The sequence below is a fragment of the Haliotis cracherodii genome, unplaced genomic scaffold (genome assembly GCF_022045235.1).
Source record: "Haliotis cracherodii isolate W230 unplaced genomic scaffold, xgHalCrac1.p SCAF_1, whole genome shotgun sequence".
NCBI lineage: Eukaryota > Metazoa > Mollusca > Gastropoda > Lepetellida > Haliotidae > Haliotis > Haliotis cracherodii.
Genome location: NW_027266264.1, coordinates 25,068,273 through 25,093,938, shown reverse-complemented (window position 1 = coordinate 25,093,938; position 25,666 = coordinate 25,068,273). Strand labels below are relative to the sequence as shown.

The 25,666-nt window shown below is 39.4% G+C and overlaps 2 protein-coding genes across 2 annotated transcripts in view; both read left to right on the top strand.

Annotated features, from left to right (window-relative positions):
- Window positions 1-3,941: 3,941 nt before the first annotated feature.
- LOC139454926 (A disintegrin and metalloproteinase with thrombospondin motifs 7-like) lies at window positions 3,942-8,666 on the top strand. The gene is made up of 5 exons (XM_071236528.1): window positions 3,942-4,021; window positions 5,427-5,565; window positions 7,451-7,570; window positions 7,877-7,928; window positions 8,419-8,666. The coding sequence occupies exons 1-5, from the start codon at window positions 3,942-3,944 to the stop codon at window positions 8,664-8,666; spliced, it is 639 nt and encodes a 212-aa protein (XP_071092629.1).
- A 3,876-nt stretch (window positions 8,667-12,542) lies between these two features.
- LOC139462357 (uncharacterized) overlaps window positions 12,543-25,666 on the top strand; it is a 26,849-nt gene continuing 13,725 nt past the window's right edge. Inside the window, exons 1-7 of the mRNA XM_071244020.1 lie at window positions 12,543-12,624; window positions 19,787-19,995; window positions 20,318-20,395; window positions 21,405-21,585; window positions 22,049-22,145; window positions 23,344-23,422; window positions 24,843-24,920. Of these exons, the coding sequence (XP_071100121.1) occupies window positions 12,543-12,624; window positions 19,787-19,995; window positions 20,318-20,395; window positions 21,405-21,585; window positions 22,049-22,145; window positions 23,344-23,422; window positions 24,843-24,920 (804 nt within the window). The remainder of the gene's footprint in view (window positions 12,625-19,786; window positions 19,996-20,317; window positions 20,396-21,404; window positions 21,586-22,048; window positions 22,146-23,343; window positions 23,423-24,842; window positions 24,921-25,666) is intronic.

Sequence of the window (25,666 nt, the reverse complement as noted above, 5' to 3'; positions counted from 1 at the left end):
TTCAGTGTATGCATGACCAGATCGTTTTACATTATGTATCTGAATATATTTTGCCAGGGCTACGGTCAAACCTTTCCAAATCGGACAGTTTGTACCCATCTCTAAATATCTACAACGTGTACCCGGGTAGGGTCGGGTAATAGGGTGGAGGGTTCCCGGGTAGTAAATTTTGATTAGTCCCATCCCTAAAATGGGGCGTGATAAGAAAAACTGCCTAGTCCTGCACCATGACTGTGGAATATATTTATTTCATGAAAACAAAACAATCTAGAAACGCATACAAGAGCAAGTCTAGCCAGCTCTAGCTAGCTCTATTTCACACATATATGAAATCAGCATAGGGGAATTTATTTTTTTTTAGAGTGAAAAAGAATATTGTGTAATATAAGATTTCATAGAATAAATGTTGGTCTAGAAAACTGCCATATGATAACACTTAAGTTCCACGCATCGCAGACTTATCAATTCATGAAGAAGATGAATAACCATCGCATGCCTGTAATTTGTGAATAGAAAGAAATATACATATTTGGTATTATTTGAGGATGATCATCGTCAAGGTAACAAGGTTGAATACGATCTAATTATAGATTTCTTGTTGATGCTGGTGGAAATGCTGTGCAGGCTGAAGCCGACCTTCGTCTGTTCTACGCCTTCATAGAGCAAGCCGTAAGTCTGACTTGTTGTAAGCCTGACCTCCACACACAGTTTACATCTTAAACCATGGCCACTATTAATAAGTCAGTTTTGTCTGTACCACGAACCACTGCCTTTAGGTCAACTCTGTGTTCATCTTAAACCCCTATTAATAAGTCAACGCTGTCTGTACCACGAATCACTGTCTTTAGGTCAACTCTGTGTTCATCTTAAACCACTATTGATAAGTCAATGTCTGTACCACGAACCACTGCCTTTATGTCAACTCTGTGTTCATCTTAAACCACTATTAATAAGTCAATGTTGTCTGTACCACGAACCACTGTCTTTATGTCAACTCTGTGTTCATCTTAAACCCCTATTAATAAGTCAATGTTGTCTGTACCACGAACCACTGTCTTTATGTCAACTCTGTGTTCATCTTAAACCCCTATTAATAAGTCAATGTTGTCTGTACCACGAACCACTGCCTTTAGGTCAACACTGTGTTTATCTTAAACCACTATCGTTAAGACAAGTCCGTCTTCACTTTGGACAACTGCTTTTAGTCATCACTGACTTCACCTTTAGCCACTCTCTTTAAGTCAACTCGGACTTCACCTTGAATCACCAACAGGGAAAAACATTTTTTCACCAATTCTGCCCTTCCGTAGGTTCTAAATGTTTATCCGGGACTGCAATTGTTTTCTTTTGGAAGCATATTAAGTTTGTAACTGACACTTCTGCATGGAACAACACTGTCTCACCTAATTCAAGCTCTCTGATTAAAACAGACGTTCTTGCATGCTAGATTTATTGGACACCTTAACCAGTACCTGAAATGAATTAGGCTACAAGTTTCTTTATCCAACAACAAAGTCTTTATCTGCATGATATTACCGTATTCCTTCCAATTGTCCACTATTGTTGTTTCGTCTTCAGATGAATGTGAGGTATGCGAACCTGCCCCCTAATCAGGTCTGCGTACAGGTACAGGTGAAGGCAATATTTATGGTAGGTGCATATTTGTCGAAGTCATGGAGACTCACTCTGTGATCGTAATGAACCCAAGATGATCAAACATGACATGTGATTTAATTTGTGGCGAACAATAAAATCCAATGTAATCTAGCTTCCATAATATCTCCTAGCAGTTGGGGTCGGTCGGGTAACCTAGCGGTTAAAACCGTTCGCTCGTCACGCTGAAGACCCGGGTTCGAATCCCGATATGGGTTATGTGTACCCTCCCCAAATATGTGTATTTTTTTAATATGACCCTCCTTTAGAGACAGTCAGATTTTTTGTGTCACCCTCACTGATTCATCTGATACCCTGCTCTCTCTGGGGAACTATTTCATTCAGGTGGTCGTTCTATTGCTCCCATTGTACACTTGAGGCCATTCATGCTTAATGAAGTGTGCAATTAGAACGAAATACCAAACTTAAATATATAGATATCACCAGACCGCATATAATAACGCCCCCAGCACTCAGGTGGCATCTAGAATTAGTCACTCATATACACGTGAGGTTAATCTGTATATAGGTACTTCTGGTCTGACATGTTGCATTTACGAAGAATTTACATGTGTCAAAAGTTCCTGTGACATTGAATAAGATTTAATGCAAAGTTATGTTTTTTTACCAAATCTGAAACAATTTCGTTTTGCAACAGATAAAAGACTCCTGTAAGTGTTCAAATGGTTTAATTTGCCGGACTGTCTTCAGAAAATGCGTGATTTCATAAAAAAAACATGAACATGCCAAAATATCAATTTACAAATGAACAGCGTGCGTGTCCACCTCTGGTTGCGATGCAAGCAACACAACTCCGTCTCATGGAACGGACCAGGCGTCGCACAAAGTCCTGTGGGATATCTGTCCATATCTGCTGGAGCATGTTTCGAGGTTATTGGAGTGTCTGTGGAGCACGTTGTTGACGTCGAAGGCGCCGATCCATCTCATCCCACATGTGCTAGATTTTAGAGAGATCAGGGGAGCGAGCCGGCCAGGAAATGACATTCACGTTGTTTTGTTGAAGAGAATCTTGAACAAGTCGCGCAATATGAGGTGGCTGAGGTGAAAACGAGACTCGTAAGTGAACAGAACTTGTACTCATTGCATGGCCGTCCAGCGTAGACCCTGTCTGCACCACTGTAGACGTGCTTGACGGTGGTTTCCTGTCAAAATGGGACGTCTAGCGGGTCTTCAGGCTACAATCCCTCCACATCTGAGGCGGCGACGTACGGTTTGTGAAGATATTCGTCGAAGGCCAGGGATACTTTTTGCAGTCACTGTTGCTGACTGGAGTCGATTTCGTAGGTGTGTTGTTCGAATCCAGTTGTCTTGTCGATTATTGGTTACGCGTGGCCTGCCACTCCGAGGATGGTCTCTGACTGCATTCGTCTGTTGCCAACGTTACCATAAACACCAAATCGTGTTTTCTGTGGACGTTAAATTGTCTTACAACATCACGTTGACTGGATCCTGTTTCAAGCATGCCAATGGCTCGCAGACGCTCATTTTCGGACAGGCGTGGCATTTCGTAATGTTGAATAATTGCTTAATTTTGTTGTTTTTCTGAGTGGTTGTTGTCAGCACGATGTTAAACAATGCATATTGAATCCCATTAACGCACATATTTTTATACCCATTCTTGGGTAGTGAAATGCATGGGTCTTGCATAAAAGTCAACTTTTGCATGGAATGCATGCTTTTCTGCAGCAGTTGCGTTTTTGTAACTTGATTCCAAACATGTACTAAAACCAAACTTTACTTGTTTGAAAAATACACTAAAATATTAGTGTTACAGGAACTTTTGTTGTTGAGTATATATTTTATATCACACTTCACTCAGGGTTAGTGTCAACTTTATTTCATAATGAAAAGACCAGTGAGTTAGAAGCAAGGCAAGTTATGATAATAATGTTTTCCTCATCAGGCGTGACCATATTGGATGTGCTGCGCACATCACTGTGTTTCTCGATTTTTTTGTCTTTAATATATGATCATTATGAAGGACAGTTGGAATGTACAGAGAATATCCTTAAAACGATCAACACGTCCCTGTAAGTTGACCTGTATAAGATCGATGAATATGACTACATCCTACAGGGTTTAATTTTAGCTTGTTTGGCTGCTCTACGATATTCAGTGTACAGTGAACACATTTCTAGTTTGAATATAGCGAGAAAACATCATTTGACTGTACATTTCTAACTTTTAAGACTCTTAACACCCCATCCTGGATTTTCAACCACATCAAAACCGACGGCACTATTAACGCCTCCGACGGCATAGATGAGATGGCAGGGGGCACGACGGGCACCACAGAGTCAGCAGCAAGTCAAGGAACAGCCTGTGACCATTTCATGCTATTTTCCGGGTATGTTTGGCGTGCCATCCATTCCAGTTTGTATCCGATTGCATTAAACCACAGCAATGATTTTCAGGTTAGACCATATTAAACTGAATAAAAACAACACAAACCTTTCCATAACCATAAGAAAAGCAGAGTTGTGTGTACGATTCGACTATATTATGAGCATGTGTTTATGAATCACTAGCAAATAGCGACCATACCAGGTGTTTGCGAAAAGACGGGCGTATCCTGTCCCACTGGTGGCACACATGCAAGTCTGTTCACCTGTAGAAATACCCTTTGTGTTGTCTTCGCGGCTGTGAAGGATTTAGAACAGTATTAATTGTCATGTTTCTGGTCATACTTGCACACAGTATATATTTACTTCTAGGCGGGAACTGTCTTCCATGGATAATGGTGCTATGATTGGTACGTACACACACTTTAAAGTTGACTTTACACAGAGTTGAAAAGACATCGCCTTTAACCTTAAGGGTTTGTTTTACTCAACAGCTATCTCTTTTGTATATCTCTTGTCGTATAGCCATGTTTGATATATTCCTCTGTCGTATAGCCATGTTTGATGTATCCCTCTGTCGTATAGTCATGTTTGATATATCCCTCTGTCGTATAGTCATGTTTGATATATCCCTATGTCGTATAGCCATGTTTGATATATCCCTCTGTCGTATAGTCATGTTTGATATATCCCTCTGTCGTATAGCCATGTTTGATATATCCCTCTGTCGTATAGCCATGTTTGATATATCCCTATGTCGTATAGTCATGATTGATATATCCCTCTGTCGTATAGTCATGTTTGATATATCCCTCTGTCGTATAGCCATGTTTGATATATCCCTCTGTCGTATAGCCATGTTTGATATATCCCTCTGTCGTATAGTCATGTTTGATATATCCCTCTGTCGTATAGCCATGTTTGATATATCCCTCTGTCGTATAGTCATGTTTGATATATCCCTCTGTCGTATAGCCATGTTTGATATATCCCTCTGTCGTATAGTCATGATTGATATATCCCTCTGTCGTATAGCCATGTTTGATATATCCCTCTGTCGTATAGTCATGATTGATATATCCCTCTGTCGTATAGCTATGTTTGATATACATGTATCCCTCTGTCGTATAGTCATGATTGATATATCCCTCTGTCGTATAGTCATGATTGATATATCCCTCTGTCGTATAGCCATGTTTGAAATGGCTACATTTTCGACGTATATTTCTTGTGAATCAACACCTAGAAAAATATTTTGAATTCTATGCACAAGAACCATTATCATGAATCCTGTGACCAGTTCTTCAGAAGTGATACATAACCCAGTACATGCGAGATCATAATTCAAATAAATTTCAAATGCAATCTTGTTGTCTCACTTACAATAGTTATGCTTCTACTATTTTCCAGCACCCAGAATGACAACTGCGCCTTGGTAGAAAATGTTCCTGGTGGGTCAGTTCTTGCTACGAATGGGATGATTGCTGGGCAGGTTACAGATGCTGACGCACAGTGTGCAAGGGCCTTCCCTGGAACACGTTTCTGTCGGGTATACATTTAAGGCCGGTGTATGGACCCTTTAAAAATTAATGATTCTGTAGCTTACCTTAATGTGAGATCAACAGTTAATAATGTTAATAATGTCACCCATGTAACAATGTAACAATGGTTTCTTTATTTACACTGAGGGCTAACCGACAAAAAATAATCTATTATTTTACAAAACGTAACTAAATGAAAGGAATATTTCTGAATCTGCATGTCATGTAATATTTCACAATATGGTAACAATCCGCACAACAAGTTACATTACTTTGCACATGGCTTCCACCCATAGCCTTCATGCTTCCAGGGGGATGTTTTATTAATTCTTTATATATTTAAAAAAAATGATTCACCAAAGAAAACTATTAAACCTTTCTCAAACATTGAAATGAAGTATCAACATATTGTCCTTTAATTTCAATACACAAAATAAATACAGTTTACTACGGTTATAATGAACACTCTTATAACGATAAGCTGATATAACGAACTTATTTTTTAGTCCCAGCCATTTGTTGTATAAATGCTGTATATATGCTTATAACGAACTACGGTTATAACGAACTAAAATAAGTGGTCCCTTTGATTTCGTTATAACCGCAGTTTACTGTAAGTGGTTTTGTTGAAATTATGACAATTCATATTATTACGACGAAAACATATATGTAGAGATTTTGGTGAAACGTAATCTGTTAAATGGGGAGAAAATGTTAATTTTACAGCAATTTACTTTTTACGACAAATGTCAAGGCTGAACAACCTTTGAACTACTTATATTTGCGCATGTATGGCCATTATCATTCAAATAAAGTTTCAGGGTTCTAAGGTTTACGGTTCTAATAAAATAAAATAAAATGTCATTTCAAAATTATCTAACAAAGTCACAATGAAATGATCAATACGATGTGAATGAACTGGTATGCGACCAAATTAAGACACATGCAGGCTAGTTCAGCTTGATTAGTCAGGGAATGTCAGAGGCAAAACTGCCTTCAGACAAGATATGTGAGGTGAAATGGGGTTTAACGTCGCCTTCAAGATCATTGCACTTATAAAGCGACCGAACCACTCAGATACATTGCCCGTAGAGAAACCATAAGTGTTGTAGCCCGATCATAGCCGGAAGAGAATGAGCAAAGACCATAGCGAAATCAGGAGTGTTGTAGAAGGATCAGGGACCAGACAGAAAACAGGAGTGTTGTTGAAGGGTCGGAGATCGAAGAGAAAACAGATGGGGTGCAGAAGGATCAGAGACCGTGGAGAAAACAGACGTGTTATAGAAGCATCAGAGACCGTGGAGAATATGTGTTGTTGAAGGATCGGAGACCGTAGAGAAAACAGAATTGTTGTAGAAGGATCAGAGACCGTGGAGAAAACTGGTGGGGTGTAGAAGGATCAGATACCATAGAGAAAACAGAAGCGTTGTAGAAGGATAGGCCGTAGAGTAAACAGAAGTGTTGAAGAAGCATCAGAGACCGTAGAGCAAACAGACGTGTTGTAGAAGGATCAGAGGCCGTAGAGAAAACAGACGTGTTGTAGAAGGATCAGAGGCCGTAGAGAAAACAGAAGTGTTGTAGAAGGAACAGGGGCCGTAGAGAAAACAGAAATGTTAGAAAATGAGAAAAGACCATAGCGAAAACAGAAGTGTTGTTGAAGGATCAGAGACTGCGGAGAAAGCAGAAGTGTTGTAGAAGGATGTGACATCGTAGAGAAAACAGAAGTGTTTCAGAAGGATCACAAGGTCTTAAGTGAGAACGTTCTTAGTAGTTTCTGATTTACAGGTAGATATAAAATTCAAATGACTTTAATTAACCTTTCAACTTCTCACATGTAATGTTTTTTCACAAACATCTTGAAGAGGGTGTTTAATTGTATTGTTTTCATTTCAGAGAACTACAATTTTAGATGACATGTGTCAAACGATTCTGTGCGGAGTGGATGCAGGAACCGGGGAAGACTGTCCTAACTCCATTGTCCCCGTAGACAGGACGAGCTGTGGTAATCAGAGGGTATGTAGCACTTTATTTGGCCACACATAAATGTGAATGAAGCCACGACTTTAAACATCATCTCTTTGAACACCACTATTTTCAATTCAGTGTTTATTATATCATTCTCTGTTATGTGACTAATTGACATGAGTGTAATGTTAGAAAAAGGACTATTGTCTTTGTTTGAATCGTGAGGTATAATATCCAAAAGTTAATTTTAACATATTGTACATTGTTCATGGTGAATATCTACACTACTCCGCAAGCCAGATTTGGTTTGTCTTCTTCATTGTAACATGGCTCGTGTGTCTTTCTTGTTTTCAGTGGTGTGTTCAAGGCCAGTGTATTCAGGCTAATGGAGCTCCTGCTAGAGCACGTAAGTTCCTATCTCTGTAACCACTGAGTTACAGTATAAAAGGCCCATAGTCGTATAGTTAGTGAGTTGGGTTTAACACCGCTTTGAACAATATTCCTGTTATATTACGGCGTGTAAGCATACTGTGGGAAGATATTTACCACTTTGAGGAAATCCATGAGCAGGGGTATGGTGCTGACAAACCTTGAAAACTAATAAGGGCGAACTGGGATTCAAACCCACGATTAAAGGTTTCTGGCTTGCCAAAGGGATACAGCTCTGTACAGCGAATTGCTGCTTTTTAGTGATGATAAATACGTTTGTATCGGCAGCGCCTCATCTGCATCAGGGCGGAAGTGAGACAGGTCAAAGACGTTTATTGCTTTTGTGTATTAGACCAACAGGGAATGGGTATGGTGCTTACAAACCACCAATCATAATCCGGGCGAATCTGAGTTGACCTTTTATTAGAACTAACCCATGTAACTCAGGCAATGTTGACTCTTTCTAGCGAATTGCCCACAAGGAGATGATCCGAATCGTTCCTGCAACCAGGCTCGCTGTCCGTTCAGCCCAGTAGTATGCTGTGAAACATGTGGCGTCGTGCCACCGACTGTAGCATTCCCCACGGCCACAGGGACAACTACAACAACCACTACTGTAACTGCAAGTGGTGCAAGTACTGCAACCACAAGTGGAACAAGTGTCACTTCAGGGGTGGCACTTTCTGTTGTCCGATTTAATATTATTTTATGCTGAAGTGTCTTGGAATATTGCTTAAATTTCACAGAAGTGGGGGAGAATCTGCTTATTCGTATTTAATTCCCTGCCTATTTTTATCTTTATATGTGAAATGTATTTTGGTAAAAGAGTGAGTGAGTGAGTGAGTGAGTATGGTTTTACGCCGCTTCTAGCAATATTCCAGCAATATCACGGCGGGGGACACCAGAAATGGGCTTCACACATTGTACCCATGTCGGGAATCGAACCCGGGTCTTCGGCGTGACGAGCGAACGCTTTAACCACTAGGCTACCCGACCGCCCCTTTGGTAAAAGAAAAGAAGATTGAGTCTTTATCCAAAGAAATGCTTTGTTGGGTTATAGATTGCTGACAATAGCCCTCTCGTCATACATTAAATCACAACTTTCTCATAACGTAAGACATTCTGTTTTACATATTTTGTGTGTAAAAAAGTCCTGGTCTGCAGATGCGGAAAAATGAATAAGAAAACCATTCAAGATTATTATTTGTTTATTCTTTAAAACGTAAAATGAAGATTTAAAACACATAAGATCGTCTCGTTGTTTCACCTGTTTGATTCTATGGTCTGGCAGCCTACCCTATCTATGCACGATGTGTTTATGGTGGTCCTGCAAGTTCGCATTAGGAAAGATAAAGAAAATGGCGTTATTCCTTTTTCGCTTTGTTTTCCACTTTCCGATTTTCAGGGTATCCAGAATACGGAAACCAATTGATTCCTTAAAAGATCACATCAGATGATGATGTTTCTCAACATTTATTCATGGACACATGTCACACAGAACTTTTCCCCAATCTGTCAAAGTACTTACACTGTTTACAATCAAAGCGACAAAAGCCTTTCCCTATTCATAAGAACTCTCTGCAAAATGCCGAGTCGATGTCAAAGGTTGCCGCTGGCTTTTAAGTCAATCAGCCAGGTCGTGAGCGTTCCTTGAATTTGCTTTGTCTCTTTTAGCACACAATCATGTCGTGAGTCTGACTCACCTGTACGACAGACGCGGCTTTCATACCTGTGTGTAATCGCGACGGCAAATCAGTTATGTCAGTCATGCCAACGTAAAACTATAACATAGACGTTATGAAAGATGACTATGTTGAGAAAAAGTTTGCCCTTGGGTTTGATTTTCCAAGGGGCGACTATCGGGACGCACAAACAAGCACAACGTGAGTACAATTGTATACTCCGCGTCGCTGAAAGAAATCAAACGACTTTAGCAACCTTTGCTGACTGACGTGCCTACAAATAGTAAGAACACACAATATCAACTAGAGAGCACAGTTCTTGATATTGGTTTGAAACGTTTGTCAAAATCAGAAAGAGACTCCAATAAATCAGCAAAAGAGCGCACGTTCTGAATTTGTAATCTGCAAGCAAGTGCATTGATGCTTTAAACTGTATTTATATTTTCTAATAAATATCAGTTTCCCTAAATTTCAAGTTTCAGGAACCACCTATCGTTTCATTTCCCTATGAGAACAATATATCATAAATGTTTTTCAATTATACGAACAATAACACAACTTCAAATTAGTCATGCATGCTGTTGCATGAAGCTTCTGCCAAGCAAGAGAACCTGTTGATTTGTATTTCGGGTTACATCAGAGCGTGATGTTTACATTGGTAGAATGCACAAGGAAAACAGGAAACTGAAGTGCAATAAACCGAGCCAGCTGTCATCTAAAGTGTACCCCCAAAAGGATTTGCTTGAATTTTTGTAATCTCAGAAAAGAACCAATTTCAAATTTGACAAAACATTTGATTTAACAACTTTTGACTTTACATCACTTTCTCACACAACAAACGCAAGGAAACACTTCATTCATTGGTGCATATTGATGATATAGTTACATATCAAAGTTTAAAGCCAATTGGTAAGCAAATGTCATCGGAAGTTTACAGAGATATCAATATGTGAAATTCTTGGCTTCCTTATCTGGGAATTTTGAGGATAGGGCATTTGGGCACGTCGTAGGCATCCTCATGGGCACAAATTGTGCTCCCCTTCTTGCTGACCTGAGTCGGAATATCTACTCGGATTAACAAGATCAAAACAATTGAATTTAGACAAAACGTTTAACTTTAATTTCTGATCGACGATTTAATTTCGTTCCACATTAGTCAAATATAAATTACAGGATATTAAACGGGGTACCGAATTCATATCAAGTTTTATATCCCAGGTGATATTAACCAGAGCAGAGCTTTAGCGATGAACAGGGAGACAAATTGGTTCGCGAAGGACATTCATTCGAATCGTTTTTGGCATCCGATGTATTATCAGTGCTGATTTATCAACAAAATTATGCAAAATGCGAAAGGTATGACAAATGTAAATATAGTGTCGCTTCCCGCATGCGTATCATAACATTCCTGTGAATTAAATATGAAAACTGCTGAATTGGGAAATAACAATAAATGCAAATGAAGAAATGGCATGTTTCGCACACCGTTTTCTCACCGAATAGTGAACTCAGTAAATTTTAATCGTTTCATCCCACTCATAGGAAGAAAGTACAGTGTACAAATGGTCAGTGTTTAATTGCGGATAGGAGAATGTCTGTGGATTTAATAGGGCGAAGAACAGTTTTGCGTTGCGAGAAAGTGGGCAGCGGACCATGACCATGAACAGAGGCTCATTTGTTTTGGTGGGAACGGTGGGGCGGGCTTGTTGTGCGATCATGCATGTAACCTTGGAGGACATCAACACCAACATGCCCATATATGGGGCCTCTATATCCGCTTCCGCTGTATTTTCGTTTCAGTCTTTGAAATTGATAGACATGACTAAAGCGCAGATAAACCTTATTTACGCGACGCTTTCGTATTTATAAATACGATATTTGCATTAACGATGTAACGATCTATCAAACTATGCAAAGTTGCATATACCAATAAGACCTGCTCTTTAAGGATTACGGTTAATCTTTGAGACGTGGTTTTGGAGGTACATTGGCGAAACCTTAAGATATGTTTCCTTGTACGGGTTTTTATGGTAGCATAGGAATCTAGTTCAAAAGAGAAATGGAAATTAGTCATGTTTCCAGTCGTCTTTGGAACGTTCGTCGGTTAGAAAAACGTCCAACGTCTATAATTTCGTCATTACATCCACATGACATGATTGCGGTACACAAGTCGAACCCAATGGGTTTCTACCCTCTAATGCCATTCCCACCCCACAAGAAAACTCGCTAATTCATTTCATGTCCGATTAAACAAATATAGTAGCAATACTAACTGGATTTTGCAGTCACGATTAGAAATGACAGAGAGCAGCAGAAAAAAGTGTAAATGTGACATTAATTTCCTTTGATAATGCAATGATTGTTGCCTTAATAATTGTTTCAAATATTCTCCATGTTACTTTGTCAATAAAGATATCATTTGATGTAAGTTTCTTGTTAAAACATGATATTATCTTGAAGTCCATAAACTTATGTTGTCACTAAAGTGTGTGCATACTGTCCTATACAACTCATGTGAGTCGCGAATAATCTGTCCACACTTATAACGATACACCCATAAAACTCGAGAAATCTCTTAAATAAAATTTAAATGGAAACATTATGCGAGATGCGTCATTTCCGAACAGACGCATTCACGGCAAACAGGTTAGTCATTATCGTCAACTTTGAATTCACATTCTACTTTCACATAAAACACATATACATGCCAGGTGAATTGTTACTGAAAGAAGAAGCATTTTTTGCAAAGATGACAAGCGGTATCTTCAGTTACTCGGTTCATCAGTCATCGGTTAATCTGTTGCCAGAGGATGATATTTAAAATATAACTAATCTTATCAGTAGGTTGGGGGCTACATAAAAAGAAAATTTAAGTCTTGTCTCCCGTCACTCCTCTTCCATCTGCGATCATGTACGCTCTAGCTTTTTGCGTCTTAGTGTCGTCAGTTGTTGGTCTGCCGCATTACAATGGAAACATCCGATCCGATACCGGTAAACAATTCCACTTTATCATTGCCATAAAGGTACTGAAATTGTTTATTCATTGCAAACTGAAAGGCCATAGGCCCACAGTTCAACGTATTTACATTGTATGCGTGTTTCTTCTAATTAACAATGCATGATGTACGTACAATACAATGTTTTGTAAGAAAGTAATATTTGAGGTTAACATGAGTATGGAAAACAAATTGATATTGGGATAAGATGTAAACATCTTTGGAATATACTTGTTTCTTAATTGAAGATTGAGTTTACACACAAGCATAAATGATACTCATTTTCTACAACATTAAGGTTACAAGATGTACAGATATTGTTAGACTTTATAAATACACCTCTATAAATCTTTAAATTATAGTAACCTGCTCTGAACTGCGCTAGCGATACTCGAAGGTTTTTAATGGTAACAGATGGTTCCAGTATAAATTGTTGTTTGAAGAGAGAATAGGTATATGTACAATTGCTATTTCTTAGTTTTTGTAGCCATATTTACTGAAAATAATATTTAGTTGTTTGGAGTAATAATGGCATAAACATATGACATTTCCAACATAAAGATATACTACCAGGTGGCCCAGTCGTCTAAGGCGCCGCGATTCGCTGTGCAGAGTTGCGTCCCTTGGCTACGCCAGAAACCTATGATTGTGGGTTCGAATCCCGGTTCGCCTCGATTATGTTTCTGGGTTTGTCAGCACCATACCCATGTGACTTTACCCGAAGTGGTAAACGTCTAAGAGCTGCACCACTTCGGGCTTTCCTTCCACATTAAGCTGACACGCCGTGATGTAACTGGAATTCTGTTAAAAGCGGCGTTAAACCCAATTCACTCACTCAACCTCTTATATCAATCTAAGGAAAATGATGTGCAGATCTAGATAAAGATAAACAAAAGGTGTAGATTAATTTGGGTGAGCCTTACGTTTGAGTTTTACTCAAGCTCTCACATTTGTAAAACTTTTTCTGACGTTTATTGCAGTCTTTTGTTACTTATATATTGTTTTGTAATGCGAATAGTTTATCATGTTTTATATTCTGATGGTTTTTGGAGTTTACATATTGTTTGAGCTACAGCTGCATGTTTTTTGCACCTTACAACAATGAAATTCAGTCCCAGACAATTTTTCGATAAAATGCCAGACCAGAATATAAAATGGTTGATCCCTTAGCTGATGCTAGCTTATCTTGTTTTAAAAATATAATGAAACGTGATTAGCTTAAGCTATTCATGTGGCATCACTTTACCCGATTGCAAATTCCAGGGAGAAAAGAATCCCAAGTATGGCATAGTTTCTGAAGCAGAACTCCGATCAAAAATTCCGCACGTCAATAGTAAAACTGATTCCATTTGCTTTTCAGATACACTTGCCTTTTATATGACTTGAGGTACTAAGTGAGTGAGTTATAATTTAACGCCGCATCGGCATTATTACAGCCACATAGCGGCGTGTTTATTTTAGACTTCATGTAATTTATTCATATATGAAGCTACGATGACCCCTTTGGTAGGATATTTCTCCAATGTTTCCTTTTAGTATCTGTTTCGAGTGTGTCTTCTTTTTCTTCGCTTGTATCATGCTTGTCTTGTATGTTTCCGTTTGCATTTGACAAGCCAGTTGCAATGTGACACTTAACATTTTCAATCTCCATTATGTAAACAACATATATTCAAAGCCAGAAACGCAAAGCCAGATTTGTGTGAGGTAGGAAAATACATTTATACGTGAAGCATTACAAGGTATTGAGTCAAAATGTTGTGGAGTGAACACTTGGTGATTGTAGTCATCTCAGTTATCGGTAGACAGGAAAAGATGAAGGCCAGCTACCAGCAATAACGCGCATGTCCCCCGTTGGAATCGAAAGCGGCCTGACATCTCCTTGCGATTCACATCCTGGGAAATGGTTGCCCACTCGGCCTGCAACGCAAAAGCCAACTGCTGCAACGTCTTGGGCTGTGTTTAATGTCGGCGTAGCCGTCTATCCAATTCATTCCACGGGTGCTCTATCGGATTCAAATCCGGGGATCTGGAGGGTCAGGGGAAAACATCAACGTTGTTGTTGTGTAGACATACTCTTGTGATCCGTGCTGTGTGCGGTCGAGCGTTGTCCTGCTGGAATACACCGTTGCCGTTAGTTGCAATTGGAAGGACGTTTTGTTGGAGAATTCCGTTGATGTACCATAAGATTGCCCTGGATATGGACCAAACCTGTCCTGTCATGATGAGAGATGGTCGCCCACATCATAAGGCTCCCCCTACCAAACCTGTCCACTTTCTGTACGCAGTGTCCGGCGTAACGTTCTCCCCGACGTCTGTAGACCCGTGCTCTTCCTTCCCCTCGACGGTGATTCGTCGCTGAACCAGACATCTCTCCATCGCAGTTGACGCCATACCCTGCGTTGATGACACCAATGCTGTCGTTGTTGTCGATGTTGTCGACGCAATAGTAGGCGTCAAACGGGACGTCTTGCCCGTAGACCTGCTGCTCTTAAACGGTTTCGTACGGTCTGATCGGGGATTCTGCGCTGCTCAGTCCGTGTATTTTGGATGCGGTTGGGGTAGCTGTGGTCGTCCTTTCAGATAGGTGGCGCAGTCAGATGTAGCGATCTTGGGCAGGGATGGTTACTCTTGGTCGTCATGACCTTGGCGGATCACTTGTTGACCCATGCGGTTGAAACAGATCCCTTAGACTTGTGATGGTGCTTGGCGCTTCATTGAAAACCCCGGCTACAGCTGATTGGGATTCCCCTGCTTGCAAGCGGCCTATGACGCTTCTTTGCACTTCTGTTAATCTTTGCATGTTGTTGATCATGAACTGTCACTGTTCGATTGACGCATATGCCAGGCGATCAAAAACCCTGCACTTTAATACCGTTCATAGTGCTGTTGCACGTGCCGTACATGCTGCTCCATGGCCCATTTATTAATGCACTGGGTGCGTTTTTCCTAATCGTACGTGTTTGCCGCCTAATGGTTTGCATGTCCTTATTGTGATCATTTTGATGCGGGAATTTTTTCACTGACACTTTTACGCATTAAAACTTCTTCATTTTGCCCCTCTTGGTCCGCTAAATTTGCTTTTATGGCCAACAATATCCGTATTGCGTTTCTTTTTTTGAAGAGGATATATTTGTTTCACTTGATATTTTCAAAACTTCGATTTCATTTTAGTCAATAAATTAGAAGTTTGTGAGTGAGTGGGTGGGTATGGTTTTACGCCGCTTTTAGCGATAACCAGGCAAAATTGGGCTTCGTATATTGTATCCATGTTGGGAATCGAATCCGGGCCTTCAGCGTGACGAGCGAACGCTTTAACCACTGGGCTTTCAGTGAACTAGTCTATAACTTTTTGGATACCCCTTCGATCCAGTTTACGTACGCTCCCAAACTTGCGGAAAGGCTCAACTGAAAAAAGTGTTCACAAGATAATAAAAAAAACACCCCAGAAATTCTCACTCTGTATGGATGATAACCAGTGAAATCACAGAAAGTGAAAGTCAAATCCTAATGATTTTCTTCGGATCTTATTTTGGAACGCGTGACCTGATGTGCACATTGAATCAGTATAATGACCAGTGGTATTGCGAAAATAGTCCTTGTAAATGAAAGGTACGTTCAACATTTGCATACTCAAAATAACCGTATTCCTCCTTGCAGTATGCCTTCAATAAGGTGAAATACTACCAGCATTAATTGCGCAGCCAAAAACACAAATATTGTTCCACTGTAATGAATTTGGATTTACCAAAGATATGAAATGATGGACGTAAATGGATCTACATGTGTAATGCATGATTTACACATCTGGATTTAATTTTTGCTGATCAAATTGTCTCAAATTGCATTCTCCTTCTTAATTCATACAAAGAACATTGAGAGCTACATCGATGGCGTCACATTTATATCAAAAAGACTAAATTGGTTGATATTATGAGAGTTAAAGAATTTGCAGTAAAACATTTGTCGGCAACAAACAAACACATATGCCTTTATATATGTTTTGTCTTTTACACCCGATGGGGCAGATTTTGGCGGATAGTTGAGACCGCACTGGATATTCGCTGGCGTTGACGATCACCATACATATTGTCAATAGTGTCTCATCGAAAGCTAAAACAGCATCCATTCAGTACACGCTGATTATGTTATACACATTCATACCAATAGACACCAATCTTACCTACATGGACTTTTCTCAGTTCCTAACACCATGGTTGCCAAAGTTGAAATTTTGGAAAATTATCTCGATATCCTGTCACCTAGCATCACTGATTAGGACTCACAGAATTAATGAACTCACGGAAAAATACACAGCAGTACACATTTACATTTACCTTAAACCATTACTTATCACGTACGTTGTTTTCCATTAAGACGTATCTTGCAAACAAACATGTCAACCAATTGAAATGTTTTGACATTCCCGGTTTCAGAAACACATAGCAAAACTGAATGATTTTAACATGAGCTATCTCAAAGAAAGTTCAGTGTGGAAGATCACTAACATTTCTTTGTAAACTTTCAGATAATGTTACCAGTATTTCAAGATACCATAATATTAACTTATTCTAAGTGTGTACACTGATGGCCAGTACCCTAGGCTTCCTTTACGCCTAGAACGTTTATAGCTATTACAATAATGTAACTATTCATATTTAATCCATGAACTATTTTGTCATCGTGTCGCATGTTTTCGGAAAATGGGAATATTCTTTTCACTCCACCTCTATCCACAATCGATAATTACCTATCCTTTTGTGTGAACATACACAGGTATGCATTGAAGACAGGTACAACAACAGGCAAGTATTCTCCAGATCACAATATCCCGTTGCAGTCTTGAAATAGCACTACAAAGATGAGACATGTCATAGACTGTGAACCTGTGTCAATGGCTAACGTGTTACACTACACTACACACATGGCGGAGTGTTTTCTGATACCTGGACTAACAGCTGGCATACATTATGCAATAATCTCCTGCAGTTACACGTTGTTGTGAGTGAGTGAATGAGTATGGTTTTACGTCGGTTTTAGCAGTATTCGAGCAATATCACGCGGGGTCAGCAGAAATGGACTTCACACATTGTTCCCATGTCGGGAATCGAACCCGGGTCTTCAGCTTTACCAGCGAACACTTTAACAACAAGGCTACCTGACCGCCCCTGTACAACAACGAATGCCGCAATAACTTGTGTACGCAGATCACGCCAATATAAGAACAATGAAATTACCCTTTTTGTGGTTTCAAATCAAGTATATACAAATAGCTGTGACTTGATAATTACTTTGCTCAACCATTTGTTTGACAATGAAACCAGATCACATCTGAAGTTGCATAGTAATTCATATTTCCAGATTCGATTTCAAATATTTTGATGATAAGTGTATAATCGTTATTTCATGCATCCAGATTTAAATGTGTTGACGTATACTCGGTATATTTAAATAACCTATCCGTCTTACAACCAATACTTTGAAACATGCTAATATTAATCTCATCTTGCTGCTTAACAGAGGGACCAGTAACGAAGGCGAGTGTTAGTGTAAATTTCACACGTGTGAATTGAAATGAAAGGTTATTCGAAAGTTAATAATTAGTTGGTCACAAATTTCAATATTCAACATTTTCGGTAACATTTATATAAAAGAGACAAACGTCTCCAATTATTTTAAGAAACAGCAGTTAAAATCAGTCCAGCAGGGACTCTATTTTATTACACCTGTAGCTATTAAGGTGAAACTTCTTTATACCTGATGTAGCATCCACATCGTCGGCGAAGGAGCCGCAATTAACACTGCGTCCTGCTGGCATCCAAGAGAAAACTGACCCGCCTGGATATAACAGAAATACTGTTCAAAGAGCCGTAAAAGACAACTCACTTAATTTCACGTTTACACATGTTGAATAATGGGAAGGTGCTCATGCAGAGATGCCTTGTCATAAATTTCCTTGAAACATTGGCAGAAGTAACAAAAGGAGGCATTAATCCTGTTATTGAGATGGTGGGATTACAGAGATGAGGTCTTAGTCCTACTGCCTGTAGCTAAAGAAGAAAGATTGTCAATGATGTCCCAAAGGGGCAATCCAAGTGAGATTGCACACATCAGTCACATCAGTGATTCCATGATGTGGACGCAACGTTCCCCAAGGGTTATAGAACACCTGAGTATAGATACGATAATAAGATACAGTTGGTAGAAAAAGCATAATGTATGGGATGTGTGTTAAGGCTTTCCGGACAGGGCCTTCTTAGGGTTGGCTGAATGAACTGAAAATCGACTGAAGCTGAATTATCATATTTGGATTGTGATATTTAGATATCGTGTTTTATGATTGTTCTTGTTTTCTGTCATTAACATATTTAACCATATCACACTTGCGTATGATTGTTCGTTACGGCGCCCTTATACACTGATATACAATTGCACGTAAAAACAACATTGTTAATCCCCACAGCGTTGCGGGTGAGTGAGTGAGGATGGAGACGTGGGGATGACCAACAACAATAGTCTCGCAATAACCCTCCAAACGATAGCAATCTCATTAAAATCAGATCTAAGTTCTCGCCCGCTAAACAAAGATCTGAGGACATCCCATTACGGGTCACGTCAGGACGACCTTTCGCGAACTTTGACCGACGACTGAAATGACAAACAAGGAGTCAGCCAATTAGAAAGCACCTTTCTCGAGGTTTACGGCACTCGTTTCGACCTGGCGAATTCCATTTCTGTCTACGCTTGAAAAATATATTGACACAGTTCTCGGTTAATATTTTGAAAACTGAACAAATGAACATTTCGGAATGTCTAATATATGGTTGAGAGTGTATGGCAGTGCTTCCTACGTAATGTAAATGTCGTTCGGAATACCCCGTGTTAACGTTTCCGAGGTTGCATGATTAGAAAATACACTCCGACTGTCACTTTCATGATCTGGTAAGCGACGCTTTGATTGGTCGGATGAAAGGTCGTTCTGACGTGACCCGTAATGGGATGTCCTCAGATCTTTGTTTAGCGATATCGAGAACTAAGATCTCATTTTAATGAGATTAAAACTATAGTGCTCTTGTCCCGCAGACACATCACCAGCGCTGTATAATTACTGTATAATTCAGATTTTATGACTTTGTAATCAAAAGCATTTAATTTTTTAGAGTTTGTGACCATTCGACATCTTCACTCTGAACATGACAGAACCAAGAGAGACACATCCGGAATGCCTGACCGTATTGTGCTGAGCTTTGAACTCAGCAGTGGAAGTATGGTCTTTAATCTGACGAAATCGGAACGTGACCATCACGATATTCCAGTTGTAGTTCGACATGGAGAGATGGCTTTTAACAGGGATGTCCAAAAGAACTATGTGTGTACATTGATACTTCCATCAAACCCTACAATACATTATGGCACCAATGAAGAATCATAAAATATTATTTTTCTCTTGGTATTTCTCAATGATGTCAATGAGTGTACATTTTGTAAAATATGTGTATTATTTGTCAAAACTAATTACAGAATTTTCGATTTTATTTCAATGAACAACCATTACGTGAGTTGCTATTGACTAATTTAATGTCTATTCTAAATATGAGTAAATTGAATATGAGTAAATTAATGTTATATCCGCCGATTGCTATCAAGAACGTCTGAATACAAGATAACCGTTTTCCCTTAATTTTGGGTAGGATCAAGCCATCTATAAAGACCAAACTCAAAATGCTGCGCTCATGGTTGAGAAGATTGCAACGGGTGAATACAAAGTTGTAAGTATGAAGGTGAAGTGAGGTGAAATAGAGTTTAACGTCGCGTCCAAGGTTATTGCACTTATATTGCGACGTCCATGCGCGTGTAATTGTGTGTGTGTGTGTGTGTGTGTGTGTGTGTGTGTGTGTGTGTGTGTGTGTGTGTGTGTGTGTGTGTGTGTGTGTGTGTGTGTGTGTGTGTGGAGCGCCAGACAGGGTAACAACAAGTAATATCTGTTAACGTCATTTGGTATGATTGAGCCCCGGACCTTCCGCTCTCCTGGCGGACACTCTGCCATTAGATGTGAGTATGAAGGATTCATATGACCCTTAGGCAAAGTTAACAGTAATCAGGAATGCTTAACTTGCAGTCTGGGGATTCTTTGTGAGGTACTTCCTATACGATGCATTGTTATTAATTATACGATTATCTACTATTCATGACATACATATTCGTGCCAGCTTTGAAAACGCAATGATCTGAGCGAGTTGTCTATACTCACCACCAAAGGAAACGCGAATACCATACATGTCGGTTAATGTATAAAGACTTACAGTAAAGTACGGTTATAACGAACTCAAAGGGACTACTATTTTTAGTTCGTTATAATCGTAGTTCTTTATAAGCATATATACAACATAACTACAGCAAATAGTCGGGACCAAAAGTCAGTTCGTTATAAGCGTGTTCGTTATAACCGTAGTTTACTGTACTCATATTCAAGAGTTATTAGATTGCTTCGATGCACATACCAACATGCTGGTATGTTGTGAGAACCGATGCTCATCACATGTGACGTCACAGATCCACGATTCGAGATGCACCATTTGTCTCGTCCGCTAATTTTAGTTTGTTATAACCGTAGTTCGTTATAAGCATATAAACAGCAACAGGCCGGGGCCTAAACATACGTTCGCTATATCTATCAGTTCGTTATAAGCGTGTTTGTGATAAACATAGTTTACTGTATATGTTTCGAGGGTTCGCGTTTCTTTTGGCGGTGAGTATATTCGCTCTGTATACACTCAGGCGGGGTTGTTCCACATCGGAGAGACGCCTTACGACATATGGCCTGAACACCGACACAAGAGAAGCGTTCGAAGAACAGATAGCCACGTTGTCAGCGCCGTTTTCAACATAGATTTTACAGCCGATACTGTCCTCAATTACGTCTACTGGAAGAGGAAGGCTGAATTCGACAGGCAGATGGGTGAGATACTTACACAGTCAGAAACCTGGATGCCATGCTCTCCATGGCCATAAGGTGGTATTAGAGCTACATTTAAATTCTAAAAATGATATGAATATACAGTTGAATGAAAGAAATACCAAGCACAAATAGCATACGTTTGATTAAAATACATGGCCGAAATTTGTCCTTGTGTTAAACATTAGAACCTGAATAAAGATGTAATCGCATCCTTGAGAAAACTTCACATTAGATCAGGCAATGTTAGAAATAAGAAGAGATGGTAATCAAATACAAATATGATTGTGTATATTGTTCTGTTGATGAGAACCACTAATGTGTGTTAGTGAAATATGTTTGAGTTCAAAGGACCTGATCAAGAACACCTAAATGAAGGTAGGTCACAGGGAATATCAGATGATTTGCAGTAGTGATGAATGGAAATTGTTCGAACGGTAGGCTTGAATTATTTGTTTCTCTGCAGAGCTCCTGAAAAGCTCCCAAGGACGCCAGAAGAGATCCAACGTCCAGCAGCATATAATCGAACTGTGCTTTTTCTCTGACAATGCTGACTGGAACATGTAAGAATATTTTGCGACCCTTATAAAAATAGAAAACTGTACCCATATATGGTTCGCAACCAACCCGTGACCATGTGATTAATGTCGACGTCCCATTTGCAAACGGGGACAATGGATGACTGCAACCTTCCAAAAGTCAGCTTTCCTTTTTGTCGAGCAACATTCCAACAGCTCCAGCCTTTCCTGTCTACATTTCAGAACTTCACAACTACAATCGTGCATGCTCTTTCTTTGAAGATTTCTGAACGCGTCACACGACCTTTTCCCAAAATTTGTTTAATCATGATTTACTGAAAACACAAAAAAGGTTTTGAAATATTTTATAGTAGACATGTGGAGGACATTGGAAATGTGAAGCATCAGTTACAAAAATGATGTCCGATGCAAATACCTATTTTGACTTGTACTATAATGTTTCCTTGTTTGTTCAGATGAAACAATGTACTTGTCTATGCATGTGTTTGTGACGGGTGCCACCGATGGGACGGGATACTCATCTTTTCGCCAACACCTGGCATCATCACAAATTGAGAGTGATTCATAAACTCAAGTTCTTGATATAGTCGGAATCGTACATCTGACCCTGCTTGCAGCAGAGATTTGTAATCATTATGAAAACGATTTTCTCTTTTTTATTCTACACCTGGTTGTATATAGATGTCCAGTACGAATTATACAATAGCTAAATCTAAAAGTCATTTGGAATCATAACTACAATGTGGTACACGATAGGGATTTGTTAACACTGCATGTCCCGGAATCCATCGTCAGACCAAGATCCAAATACCATTTACACTGTTTTTCTATGATAATCAAAGTGTGCTTTATCTGCATGTCATAGACCTTTGTCTTGAACAATACTGGTTGTAAATGATGACGAAAGTGTGATGTATCAACTTGTGTGTCACAGTGCCCAGTTGCCATAGACCTTTGTCTTGACCAAGATTGGTTATAAATGATGACGGAAGTGTGATTTATCTACATGTGTGGCATTGTGACCCGTTGTTATCGGCCATTGTCTTGACCAATACTGGTTGTAAATGATGACGAAAGTGTGATTTATCAGCCCCGTTGTCATAGACCTTTGTCTTGCGGCCATCTCTTGGTTTGCCTGTTCCAGAACCGACCATATACACGAATGGTATCTAGAATCTGTCGACATTTACGCATTCCCTAATACATGTGATGTTATCTGTAGGTTTCTTACCAACGCTGGTGGTAACGCTGTTCAAGCTGAGGCCGACCTTCGACTGTACTATTTCTTCATAGAGCAAGCCGTAAGTCTGTCTACTCTACGTTGTAAGTTTTATCTCCAAACATGCCGCAAATTAATTCAGAGGTTTCATTGTATTGACTGTTTTTTAATGAATTTCAATTCCAATTTCAATTTAAGAAGTATACACCCAGCAACCAAGGGTCGGGTGTCATGTGACCACTGTGTTAAATGGTTATTTGTATCGAACATGCAATTTAGCCTTGTTCAATTATTGATTTGGGATATACAATGCCTTGGATAAAGATATTATGCACTATGTGATATAGTTGTGTATGCCTCGGTAGAATTTCGGTGCGGGGGTCAGTTAAAAAGTGATTGAGATATCCGGAAACTGTTTTATCCGGACAATATTTGAGAAAACACAAGTGTCCGGATAAACCAGGTCGACTGTATAATAAACCTGTATAAATTAAGAAAAGTAATTCATATCTCTGAGTGGGGAAATACAAGTCATTCCAATGTCGAAACAAACAAATCTTGCATTGTAGGCCTATCCGATTCGACCACTTTTCGAAAACTCATATGTCATAAGATGTATGTTGTTTTTTGGAATCAAAAACGCATCACCACAGCAACGCAGCAACATGACAATAAAAAGAAAAAGTAGAATGAGATCGATGCACTTGTAAAACAGTGGGGGTTCACTATGCCAAAACGTGTCTTTAAACAACTAGTATTCAATATTGAGAAGCCATGCCACGACTAACTGAAGCACAATGGAACTAGGATTGGAAGCAGGAGACTCGCTATCAGCTGTACATGTAGCTGGTGTATTCAATTAGTCTCAAGACTTCGGAATCGGTACAAACAACACGTTATTCCCATGATAAACCATGCTACCATCAGCTTTCAACACGAAAATGCTAGCCTGCACGCAGCACGTTTAATAGAAACATTCCTACCTGTGTATCAGAGAAGCAAAGGTCCTCTCGTGACCAGATAAATCGCCAGATGTGAACCGATAGAACACCTATGGGACGAGTTGGCTCGCCCTGTGCGACAACGTCATCCTGAACCGTGTAATGCCATTATACTGGACACGTGTCCACTGTTTGCAATATGTCATCATCCATCAAGTGTTCACCCGCAATTCGCTTGCAGAGTTGTGTTCCTTGTGCACTCCAGAAATCTATGATTGAGGGTTCGAATTACGGTTCGCCCCGATTATGTTTCTAGGTTTGTCTGCACCTTACCCATGCACATTGGGTTCATCAAAAGGCCATATACGTCTGAAACCTGCATCATCACTTTGGGCTTTCCTCCCACATTAAGCTGAGACAACTTTAACTCACTCACTCAATCAGTAAAATGCATATAACTTCTGGTTAAGCCTCTGTTTTCAGGAGTATATGTCAGCTTTCAAATATCTTTATATGAAATAGATCGAAAACCTTTTTTTAAGATTGTTGTTTTGTCTTCAGATGAATGTGAGGTATGCGAATCTGCCCCCTAATCAGGTCTGCGTACAGGTGCAGGTGAAAGGGATCACAATATTTATGGTAGGTGCTTCAATTTTTTATGTTTGGTATGCCTGGAGGGGTTGCCGCATTAACATTCACCTCAAACATAGAGCATTGACCAACGAGCTATAAGGAATCACTGATTACCTAGACCATCTCCGTGGTATTGTGGGAGAGCGTACGCCTCTTATTTATAAACTTGAAACCTCGCGCTAAAGCGTTCGGTTCCAAATTAAACTAAGAAGTTTTTACTCTACAGTGGGACTAAATCAAATTTCAAAACACTCCTAAATATAAAGGGATGAATTTGTGACGTCATTAGCAAATGATGACATCATATCTTATTTTCTCATCAATATAGCACTGTGACGTCATATGGCTTCCATTGGTCAATCAACATTGAGAATAGCTAAAGTCCACATGTGCAAATATCGGAGTTATTACGTGCGATCATTCTACCCTTATGGGTAATATTCATTACAGGGCGACATGCGCTGTTCTATATTTGTTTTGGTTTGAGAAAGTTACATGGGGATGAGTAATAGTAAACAAATCTTTGAAATACATACATACATACATACATACATACATACATACATACATACATACATACATACATACATACATACATACATACATACATACATACATACATACATACATACATACATACATACATACATACAATACGATATACATAAATAATTATGAAAATATATGTGAAACTTTCCTAACTAAACACGCTTGTGTTTTTCTGGGATGGATCATCAGAGGGAGTCAAGCTC